Consider the following 12,193-nt stretch of genomic DNA (forward strand, 5'->3'; position numbering starts at 1 on the left):
CTCATTCACAGACTTATATGGACAGGCAGCAGCTCATGTGGAATCACAGGCTCCTGCTTAGGCATGTTTTTTTTTTTTTTTTCTCTTTTTTTTGCAAGTCAGCCGGGAAAATAGTCCCCTACCATGTGTATTGATTGAAAGAATAGGGATACAAATTGAGTTGCCTTACAATTTGATGCATCAAAGACAAGAAGATAAGACACAATGTCAGGAGGTCGAGACCTCAGAACTATTGCTGCAGACATATCAAGCTCCCCCCTTGCTAAAGCAAGAACAACAAAGCATATGTGCCGAATGGACTATTTGTCCGTTCATATGGGAAATATTTGCCATTTGAATTTTCATCAGGGGCAGCCCTCTTTTCTATACAGAGGACACAGGACCTTTAAAGAAGAATCACTCAGAAACCAATTTGTCACAGCCCCATTCCAATGCAAGGTTGTAGAAACAAGAAAACGAAGAAGGGAGGTCATAAAACAAGTTAATTAGTCCTCTTTCCAATTTAAGGGCCAATGTGGCAGCAAGATACAGAGAGGCTTATCTTGAACTTGGCTAACGGCTAGCCGAGGAAACCAGGGGCCATGGTTCAGTGTATTTGAAGCTTTGGTGGCATGCCAGGATAAGATTACCCTTCGACGATAATTATGCATTTAATCACTTTGACAATAATGGAAAATGGTTGTTAGAAAAGACGAGAAATTGGGGTTCATGCAACGGAGCGTGGCATGCAGTGGTTTGGAGCTCTTAAACTCAGAACCTATGTTTGGAATAGAATCTCAAAGTTACCATACAGTAAAAATGAAAGGAGAGAGAAAAATGCAAAACATTGTTTTGATTTATATGCTGGCAAATAACTAAATTTGGTATTGTTTGAGGACCCACTCTGAAATTTTTGACGGAACTTTCGATATGGCGGTTTCTCGCCTCACGCCTCATGGCCACAATTTCAAATTTTTGGTCCATCTGCTTGCTCATCATACGGTAACATTTAAAAGAAAAAACTGACATAAAAAATAGAGGTTGGGTTCATTTGCCAATTGCATTGGAATTGTTTGGCTATGAAGCCTTAAAATAAAGGGGGGGGAGGGGGGGGGGGAGGGGGGGGGGGGAGATTAGACTACACTGTTAAAAGATAAGCAAAAAGCAGAGAGGAACTCAGGACTGGTGGCCTTTTGCTAGTCATTCACCTTACTACTGAACAATTAAAGTCATTCACCTTCAACAATAAATTTGTAATGAAATTCTTTAAAGCATTGATTTGTGGAAGAGTCTTTTAGGGTATTTCAAAGATTGAGGGGCAACTTTGGCAATTTAATAAAGCATATACATTTTCCTCTGTTATTAAAAATATTGATAAATACCCATTTCTAAATGCACTTTAGAAAATAGGAAGGTACTGGCCTATTTGTAAATCCATTTAAATGTTTTTGGAAGAGGGTGAGCATTTTTTTCATTTAAACATAATTGGAAATATTGATGGACACCCATCTATTGCCTAGTGTCAATAAAGAAAATGACCCGGATTGTATGCGGCCAAGCCAGCATATGTAGAAATGTGGACCTCTTAATAAATCTATTTTTGAGATGGATTTTAAGACCCAATTTTTAAAGACATTTAATCTCTAATATGGAGATTATGAATATGAAAAAATAAAATAAAATTTAAAAACCAGAAATAATAATTTTAATAAAAAAATATTTAGACCAATGGTTTCTTTTGTTTTAGATAGAACATCTACTTGCATCCATTTTAAAGATGGATGCTTTACACTTTCTGGTCTATATATGAAGAAATGCAGTTCAGCCTGTATGAAACAATTTTACTATTGAACATGTCCAAGAAATTAATGGGTGGTGAGAAATTAATGGGTGGTGGGTACCAAATGCACTAAACCCCTGAAACCCAAAAAAAATAAGCAAAAGCACAGACCTAAAACAAAAATAAATGGATCAGGGGAGAGAAGAAATGGGATCTAAGAGAGAGAATGGGAAGAGAGAGAAAGCGTGAGAGGGCCTTGATTGGAAGAAGACCATTGACTTTGAGGGTGGGTATAGAGAATCTTTTATAGGGCATTTAAATCCATGGTTAGGACCAAAGCAATTGCATTTAAGCCCCTAAGTGAGAAAAAGTAAAAAAAATAAAAAAAAGCTTTGCAGCTATAAATGCCCATTAATAGCACAGCGGAAGGGAAATGGCTCATTTGGGGCTCACAGTACTGGAAAACCGTGCTGTATTGGGAAAGCGTGCGTTAAACCTGGCAGTAAAAACACAGCAAAAGAATCCTTTTTTCCCTCTCAGTAACTTTCAAAGAAAATAAGAAAAAAAACCCAAAAGGAAATTGAAAATATGCAGCATAAAGGGCTCAAATTTTAGCCTACAGAGTAACATTTCTCTTCTTCCCCTCTCTCTCTCTCTCTCTCTCTCTCATAGATCTCATAGGCCTTCCATGTCCAGCTTGAGAAGAACTTGCAGGAGTTCTCCTGCCCTTTCCAGAGCCTGAAACTCTGCAATATTGGCGAAATTTAGGCCTGGGAGGTAGGCTACTGACCCATGTTTCTCTCTCTTCTGATCTTTTGGCTTATGGGTTTTTCTGGGTTTCTGGTTCCTTGCTGTTCTTCACAGATTGATGGTATTTGTTCACTTGTTTCTCTCTTTCATGGTTGTCTCTATCTCCCTCTCTTCTTTCTCTCTCTTGTTTACAGGAATGTATAAGAATCAGTTGCAGGAGTTAGCCCAGAGGAGCTGTTTCAATCTTCCATCTTATGCTTGTATCAGAGAAGGTCCAGACCATGCTCCAAGGTTTAAAGCTTCAGTGAACTTTAATGGAGAGATCTTTGAATGTCCAAACTATTGCACCACTCTTAGACAAGCTGAGCATGCTGCTGCTGAAGTGGCCCTTAATACTCTCTCTACAAGAGGACCCTCCAGGTCCTTAGCTGCAAGAGTTCTTGTATGTAAAATCATTACTTTTCTCTTTGTAAAAGCCCGTGTTATGTTAATTTGGTTCTCTTTTTTCTGTCATTTTTTGCAAAGACTCGGTCTTCCTCCCTCACACCAAACCCATTTCAGTTTTCATCTGTTTATCTCTTCTCCCCTGCCATTTTTGTGCATATGAACGAGCCTCTTTCTCAATCATCAAATTGGACTCAATTTTTTTCTTCCCTTTAAGCAAAAGAAACCAGTCTTTATCTTACTTGAAACCCATTGTCGATTTCTCCGTTTTTATCATTTTTAGGCTGAAAAACCAGTCTCTCTCACTAAAAGTATTTTTAGTCTCTCTCATTAAAAGTATTATTTTTTATCATTTTCTTCTCTTCTGTTCTTGAGCTTATGGATGAAACTGTCTTCTACTTTTGTAATTACATATGGGTGTTGTGTACTGTTTCATTGTTTAGGATGAGACAGGGGTTTATAAGAACCTTCTTCAAGAAACAGCTCATAGAGCAGGGCTAAACCTCCCTCTTTACACTACGGTGAGATCAGGGCCTGGTCATCTCCCTGTTTTCACATGCAATGTTGAGCTTGCTGGTCTGACATTCAATGGTGATTCAGCAAAAACCAAGAAGCAAGCTGAGAAAAATGCTGCCATGGCTGCCTGGACGGCTCTCAAACAATGTAAGCCTATCTGTAATCTCTCCCTATTTTCTTGATTAAATTCCTTAAGTGCAGCGCTCTCTTGTTTTTCTTTCTCGCTCTACAATTCTATTGTCTTCTTCTCTTTGAAATCCAGAACTAAGTGCATTGCTCTCTGGGTTCCCTTTCATCCTTTGCATTGTCTTTCTTGTTTATAATTCAAAACTATGCAATGTTCTTTGGGTTTTCTCTTGTACTCTGTTTTTCCGTCTCTGTGTCATTTTCTTCTCTCTGTGTTCACTTTCTCACTCTACTTTCTTTCCCTTCTCTTATTTAATTACAATTTCTCAGTCTGTTTTTCTTCTCTCTCTGCCAATTTTCCTCTCTGGGTTCTGGTTGTCACTCGACTTTTCTTCTCTCTGCCAATATTTCTCTCTGGCTTCCCTTTCTCATTCTTCTTTTCTTCTCTCTCTACCATATTCTGTGTTCATTGTCTCACTTTGCTCTTCTCTCTATACCAAAAAATTTATCTTTGCGTTCTTTTTGTAACTCCATTTTAAATTTCTAATCTTGTTTAAAATCCAAAACCGTCCTAGGTTCTCTTTCTGATTCTGTTTTTCTTCTCTCTACCATTTTTCCTTGTAGTGCCGCACATGGGTTCCTCTCAGACAAACAGGGATCCTGATAGCAATGAAGAACAGGAGCAAGTCATTGTAGCCAGAGCTTTAGCGAGCTTGAGACCCAAGGACGAGAGTGCTAAACCAGTGAGACAAAGCCAGCACCAACAGGGCATTCCAAGAAGAAGAGTGATAATGGGTTATAACAACAACCCCAGCAATGGTCACTCTCTCTCTACACATTCAAATGCTATGCAGCAATATCAGCAATGGAGATCCCCTGATAGGGTTCCAGACATTGTTATTTATCAGAAACCCCAACAGACCCAATCTCGATTCTTGGCTCTTCCTGCTCCTCCCCCACCTCAAACTTCAAAGATCTTACCTTTAGGAACGATTTTTAAGCCCTCTGCAACTCAAGAACACTCTTCACCTAGAGTATCAAATGTTCCTCCAATTTGTGCTAATGATCCTCATGCATTTGTTTCAAAGAGAGTCATGCCAGTTCAGATTAGAACCAGGCCTCAGGTTAAGATACAGGAGGTCCAACCTCCACTAGAGGAGCACCAAAAAGATGAAGATGAATGGCTTGGTGTGAAATCTGAGGTCACAATTAAGCCCAACGAAACAGAACCCATCAACAATGGCAACAATAGCAACGGCCCAACCCCTGTTTTCAGGCCAAGAAGTGGGTATTCAAGGCCTTTCTCTCTCCAAAACACTGTAATTTTCAATGCTCCGCACCCTGAACATAAGAACCATCCAACCCAATCTGGCTCCAAGATTTTCAGGCCTCAAGCTGCGTCTCTTCCACAGTTGATGGTGCCTGTGGTTAGGGGTGGTTGCAATGTCAATCCTCGAATTCTTAGAGCCGACAATTTTAACGGAGGAATTCGAGCTCATGCAGTTGCTCCTGCTGTTCAGATACGCTCAGTGGTACCAGTTTGTGCGTCTCCTCCATTGAGGCCGTCTTCAAACCCAGTTGAGAAGAAAGAAGAAGGTCCAAAAAAATTAGAGGAAACCACCATCTCAAGAGCCAGTTCAAGTCTCAGCAAGCTTCAGTTATGAGGCCTTCTTAAACCCAACAAAGAGAAAAAAACACATACAACTCTCTCCCCCTCTCTCTCTATCTTTCCATTATTGTGCCCTCATTTCCCAATCTGATACTTTTACTATATGATGGATAGGATTGCTTTTCCTTGCATGATTCAAAGTCCATGTTTTTTCAGCCAGGGGAGTTTGGGGGATGGGGGTTCCCCTCAAATTTTGTTTCACCTGAAAGTATGTTCGTCTGTGAATGATTTTTTACTGTTGAAAAGTTTTCTCGAGTTTTTTATGAAAGAGAGAGTCGGTGCCTTTTCTTCAAGGGTCTCTTAATTCAAGTTATTGCCTGATATTGAATGGTTTTGCAGGCATAATTCAGATAGGAAAGGAAGTCTTTTAAGAGAGAGAGAGAGAGAAACTTAATTGTGGGGAGTGAACAGGGATGGGCAGTTGATGGCATTGAATGCCAAGCAGGAAAGGAAACAAATGGGGAGTGATAAACGCAAGCGTTAAGTTGTGGTCAGTCAATTAATGGCCTTGTCTTCTTCAGTGCCCTCAATTAATGCCTTTCTGTAAAAGAAGTTTGCAGTAGGAGATTACCTTCCTCTATCTCTCTCTCTTTAACTTAGCAATTGGATAACTCTCTCTCGAAAGTTTGAATGGAGTAACTCTCTCTCCAGGTCTAGTTCCTCTCTCTCTCTCTCTCTCTCTCTCTCTTAACTTAGCAATTGGATAACTCTCTCTCTAGGTCAAGTTTCTCTCTCTCTCTCTCTCTCAACTTAGCATTTGGATCTCTCTCTCTCTCTCTCTAAAGTTTGAATGGGAGTAACACACTCTCTCTCTAGGGCCAGTTTTTTTATCTCATGATATTTTCATTTGATATGGTGAAATCTTATATTAAAGGGTTGGGGATTTTCTTTTTCGATGGGGAAATAGCCGTTTGGGTGGTTGCATGTGATGGCCTCACACCTATGGCTTAAGTGATGCAGTGACTTACGTATCCCTAGAATGGGCCCTTTAATATCAATGCTCTTCACTCTCTAATCAATAATGGTAGGCCTCACGCTCAGCAGCAATCTTTAAGGCCATTGCCTTTTTCTTTTCTTTTTTTTTTTTATTTTCTCTTGCTGGTGAAAGGCAATGCTTCCTCCTTAAATGCTCTTAGGGTATTTTTTTAGTGCCTTTTTGTTTTATCTTTGGGTGTGGTTTTATAATTTTATTATGAGCATAGTTTTGGTGTCCAAATTTGTTTTCCATCTCTAATTATAAAATTATAAAGATTTATTAATATTTGAAAATCTTGAAAATGGACTGTCCCAATTGATATGGATGCTAAGAGGGTACACATGCACCTTCCCCACAGCCAATATTAGACAATAAAGAAAGGAAAAAGTTTATTCAATGTTGCACTCTTAAATCGTAGAATTACAGATGCGCCTCAAAAATCCATTGGAAAATATTGTTTTGATGTTGAAAAACCTTTTAATTGATCATCTTGACATCAAGAATAATGAATAAAAAAAAATATTTTTTTATTTTCAGAAATAATATATCTTGTAATACATTATCTAGACCGTCTATTTTCAAGCTTTTCATATGTTTATAGATATATTTGATTTTAACCATTTTTGGAGTTTAAAATTTTATATAATCTTATGAATTTTTCAAATCAAAATTATATGTTACGATAAAATTTGGAGGTGCGCCTTAATTGGATTGTTTAAGGTTGCAACTAACCATACCTATAAAGCCAAAAGATATTATTCTCCCACGGGAATATATTGCCTATTTACTCCCTTGGGTAAAAACCCTATGTACATTTGAGTTTAGGACTCCAATTTTGGAGTGGAAACTTCTTCAACCCATGGATTAACCTCAATAATAAAATAAAAATAAATAAATAAAAATTCTTAATTGTACTTTCTATGTACTTGAAAATAATAATGTTGCAAGATTGAATAGAGACCGTCCAATTTTTAGAAGAAGAGATCTAAGTATTAAAAAACTCAAAATTTAAATTTTTTATTATAAAAATAATTATCTACTTATTCTTAGGTCGTTCATAAAATTTCAAATTGAAAAAATTCTGCTAAAAAAGTCTTATGACGAGGGAGTAGATATACATTGTGCTCCCATAGGAGCATGGTTTACACATCCAAAATTAAAATTGAAAGCAAAATAAAATTGTGATCATGAACTTTATTCCGTTATAATATGGACCATTGGAGGTGCTTGTGCACCAATTTCCTGCCGGGATTATCTATAAAGAGGCCATTTATCTTTTGTATATTGAGGCACAATTATTTTTGTCTCTTAAATTTTAAAATGGGTGGTTGTAAGAGTATCATTAAATAATATGGACCATTGGAGGTGCTTGTGCACCAATTTCCTCTCGGGATTATCTATAAAGAGGCCATTTATCTTTTGTACATTGAGGCACAATTATTTTTGTCCCTTAAATTTTAAAATGGGTGGTTGTAAGAGTATCATTAAATAAACACAAAGTTCAAAATAAATAAATTTCTTGGATTTTGTGACTCACCTCAAGCTATCTAATTTGACATCTAACGAGTGAGAATGATTGTGACGTCCATGTACAAAAGATAAAAGATATCTTGTTAGACAATCCCTTTAATCCCACATGAGGTTGATGCTATTAAACAATAAGGAAATGTATATAATTATACCATTATTTTTTTTTGTACATAATGGTCAAAAAACGTTTATATAAGGATGAGGCTCTAAACAATCAAATTAAGGTGCACATCAAAATTCACTAAAAGAGGTTGTTTCTAAGCTGAAAGACCCTTCACTCGATCATCTCAACCTCAAGATGTATGAACATGAGATAAAATATATTTTAAGTCTTGGAAATGGTGTATCTTGTAATGTATATTTAGACCGCCAATTTTCAAGATTTTCGAGTGTTCCTAGATTTGTTCGAATCTACACTATTTTTTAATCTTTAAATTTTATGATAGGATGAGGTTTCTATAGGGCCTAGGTTTTATGAAAACAAATAAATCCTCACCTCAAATCCTCATCCAAAATGCACTTTTGGTAACGAAAATCTCCATGATGACTCTAAAATCAATTTTCAATACTGACAATGAATTCGAAACTAAAGAAATGGCACAAATCTTGCAAATCTATGAACACTTACTTTTAGGGCGAAATGAATGGTCTAGATAATTAATTACAATAGGCCCTATTTTTAAAGCTTGAAATCTTCTTCTTTTTTTTCTCAACAATAATGTTTAAGCCAAGATAATTGATGTAAAAGTTTTTTTATGCTGAAATTACAATATTTGATGAGTTATGAGGTGAGACTTTACTTATTTTAATAAGATCGTAGCCCTATCAAACTGTTTTTCTTTATAATAAGATTTGAAAATAAAATTTCATCATAATATTTCAGATACTAAAACAACATATTCCCGTACTATTTAAAGGTGTGCCTTACTTTGATTGTTTAGGGTGGCAGCCTTATACAAACCACTGTCATATTTAAAACTATAAAGTATGTCGCCATCATAGAGTTGGACATTCGCCATAGTAGAGCTCCTTTGGCCTTTAGAGGAATTAGGCTGTCTCCAATTAACAATACTCTCGTATGTTGGGTCTCCTTTTTGTAGACCAAAAGAATTCCTCTTTTCTTTGACAAGAGCATCTATGCTATGATTCCACGGGAATATATTGTGTATTTACTCCCTCCCCCAAAACACTTATTTAGAAAGATTTTTTTGATCTTAAATTTTTAGAAACATATAAGAATTACTAGATGAATATTTTTAAAATAAAATGGAATTTTGATTTTTGGAGACGCTTATATCTAGCCCTTTAAAATTGGACTGTTTTGATTCAATCTTGAGGTACTAGTTTTTTCTACCAGATAACGTGTTTATATGGGAATTTTTTTTAATTGATATTATTCTTTGGATAGTAGAGATTAAATCCCCAAAATTTGAAATCTAAATAGAATCCCATGTGTTTTCCCTGATGGAGTAAATGGATAGTATACCCGCATGGGAGTAGGAAGTCTTTTGGATTTTGACAAATGTAATTTATTGTTATAGAGGAAACTACAGCCTATCACTCAAATGAGGGATACATTAAAAAAAGGGTAAGGCAAAAAAGAGAGAATCCATTCTTAAGTAAACCATTTGGCTCCCTATGGACATGAGAAAAAGGTAATCACAAACAAAGGAGATATTCATAACTTGCCGCCATAGCGACCTTAAGCTCCAAGGTACTTCTTGCTCCCTATTACACCTAATTATCTGTGTTTGCAAATTTGGGCGGTTCAAATCGGAACCGCCCAGGGGCCGGTTTCGATGATCCGGCCGGATATTTTAAAAAAATACAAAAAATTATATAAATTTCTCAAAAATAAGGGATTCATTTGTAATGTGTTTTTAAATATTTTTCATGATTTTGGCAAAGATTGAAATGTGTTTTGGCCATCAATACTTATTTTTACATTTTTCCCATTTTAAAAATAATTTCAAATATACCACTGGACACAAATTGATTTTTTTAAAATCCATTTTTTCACTAATTTTCAACTTCACTTTGACGTGTTTCGTTTAATCGTGCTTTAAATATAATTTTCATATTTTTATAGATTTGTTTTATATTTTTTTATTTTTTAACCACTTTTTGTCGGGACTTGCCAGGTTAGGCCAGTTTACCGGCTACTTGGAACCAGCCCTTGGCATGTTTCCAAGGCTGGTTCAATTTTTCAAATTCTGCTAATGACATTCATCGAATACCCTTCCACCACCAGAGTGCTATTGAAACCTCTATTCCGCAAAGTCAATAGACCCTGCAAAAGAGCATTTAATTTGGCATAATTAGTTGTGTGCACCCCACGAGGAGCAGAAATAAAAAATTACAGCACCATAATCATCTCTAAGAACTCCATCAAAACCAGTTCGATCAGGGTTACCCAATGGACTTCCATCAAAGTTGAGCTAAGTGCTAACCACATCTATATCAAAATTCCAGTGTTTGGAATTCTTGAAAGATGGAGATGTTTTAAGATGTTTTTGTGGCACCTGGGAAGCACCATGGAGCATCCTATCTTTGAAAAGCCTCACTCCCAGAGATCAAATAAAATGACAATGAAAAAATAAGTGGCCCCTGTTTCTTCACCCATCTTACAGAACAAACTTTTCCTCGCGTTCTCCAATTATCCACAGTAATTTTTATTTTGGATGCAAAAAATGCTTAAGTTTTATGTGGAATAGGCCATTTCCAAATCTTATTTAGCCTTAGTTCACTCCACCGCTAATCTATTATTAAAGAGCAAACGTAAGCAGCTTTCCACCATTACTTGAAATATAAACACAATCCAGATTCGAGAACAAGTAAGAAAGTTGAGATATCACAATATCAGAAACCTTATTATAGGAGCATTGAATGTTTTATACCCAACCAACATTAGTTCATTGCACCAAATCAGCAATCTTCATCAAAGGATTCATAGCTCTCGCAAACAAATCCGGGTACAAATAGCAAGGGGCCCATCTCCAAGCTAATTATGAAACCAAGAAGAAGTATTATCCCCTTTTCTAACCAACCATCGGATGTTTCTATCCACTATACATCTGCATTGGGATATAACTTTCCAAACTTGTGATTGCTGCTCACCTCCTTGACCACTTTTCAGCAAATTAGTTAACTGGTCCACACCATATTTAGCTCTTAGAACCTTCAACCAAAGTTGATTATCATCCTGGATTTATCTTCACCACTATTTAACTAGCAACTCCTTGTTAACCAGCTTGCTTATCCTAATTTCCAAATCCCAATTCTTTTTTGAAGTGCAAACTTTTTCCCAACTAGCAAGATGACATTTTCTTCTGTCCTTATAAAAACCCACAAAAAGTTTTTCATCAACTTTTCTAAGTAAACAACCACAGGACTTGGAATATGGAGTAAGGACATTTAGCATATAGGAAAATTTGCCAAAGAGAGTGGTGTGCCCACCCAAAGAAAGGTATTTAGCTTTCCAAAGGTCTGTCTATCTCGACTTGAAATCTGTAGAAGTTGGATCCCATATTGCTCAAATCTATGGAAGCTGGATCCAATATTACTCTTGGCTGTCTAGAATCCGAAATAGGTGAACCAAGGTATATGCTAGGGAAGATTCAACTTTATAGCCAAAGGAATCGCCAAAGAGTTAAGCAATATCTCATCACATGCCACAACCAACATAGAAATTTTTTGAAAACTAAGCCTAGATTCACCTCACAACACCTGAGAAATTGAACGATATTAGTGATTTGTAGAGGTTTCGCATCACAAAATATGAGTATATCATATTAAAGATGTGAGACCCAAGGGTCCCGAGCTGAGATCCATTCACCCATCCCTTATCGATCGCATTACAATACATTTTGCTCCAAGCCTTTGCAACCAAAGTGATTAGAAAAGGGGAAAGGGGGTCTCCCTACCTTAAGCCTCTCGTGGCCTTAAAAAACTCCTTGAGACTGCCATTAATGATAACTGAGAAGTGTGCATTAGAGAGACTGCCAAAAATTCACTTATACCATTTACTACCAAAATCCATACTTCTTAAGATTTCAAGCAACACATGTCATTCCACCCTACTATAAATCTTTTCCAAATCGAGCTTGATAACCACCCCTAGATTATCTCTCAATGCTCTAAAGTTAAGACATTCCTGGGCTATAAAAACACTACCAACAATAAGCATATTCCTGATAAAAACAGATTGTGGGCCCGTGCAACTCGTTGGAGGAGCACCTCTTTTAACTTACCAATAATCTTGTAAAGGCTAGTTACTAAACTAGTAGGTCTTATGTCCCCCAAATGGGCAATGGCAGACTTCTTGGGGATTAAGGCAATGTATGTCGAATTAATTCCTTTGAAGATCTCCCCCGTCTCCATAAATTCCTTAATCATCATAAGTAATTCATGCTTTAAAATGATC

At 36.7% G+C, this 12,193-nt stretch overlaps 1 protein-coding gene across 1 annotated transcript; it reads left to right on the top strand.

Moving 5' to 3' along the window:
• The first annotated feature begins 2,187 nt into the window (after window positions 1-2,187).
• LOC18434444 (uncharacterized) lies at window positions 2,188-5,557 on the top strand. The gene is made up of 4 exons (XM_011625135.3): window positions 2,188-2,536; window positions 2,704-2,951; window positions 3,397-3,616; window positions 4,220-5,557. The coding sequence occupies exons 2-4, from the start codon at window positions 2,706-2,708 to the stop codon at window positions 5,257-5,259; spliced, it is 1,506 nt and encodes a 501-aa protein (XP_011623437.1). The 5' UTR covers window positions 2,188-2,536; window positions 2,704-2,705; the 3' UTR covers window positions 5,260-5,557.
• The last annotated feature ends 6,636 nt before the right edge of the window (window positions 5,558-12,193 follow it).

The sequence above is a fragment of the Amborella trichopoda genome, chromosome 6 (assembly GCF_054954075.1).
Source record: "Amborella trichopoda isolate Santa Cruz 75 chromosome 6, AtrichopodaSantaCruz75HAP2 v2.0, whole genome shotgun sequence".
Lineage (NCBI taxonomy): Eukaryota > Viridiplantae > Streptophyta > Magnoliopsida > Amborellales > Amborellaceae > Amborella > Amborella trichopoda.

Coding starts and splice junctions, on each gene's coding strand:
- LOC18434444 (XM_011625135.3), top strand. CDS start 2,706: ATGTATAAGAATCAGTTGCAGGAGTTAGCCCAGAGGAGCTGTTTCAAT. Junction 2,952..3,396: donor CCTTAGCTGCAAGAGTTCTT/GTATGTAAAATC, acceptor TTCATTGTTTAG/GATGAGACAGGGGTTTATAA. Junction 3,617..4,219: donor CTGGACGGCTCTCAAACAAT/GTAAGCCTATCT, acceptor TTTTCCTTGTAG/TGCCGCACATGGGTTCCTCT.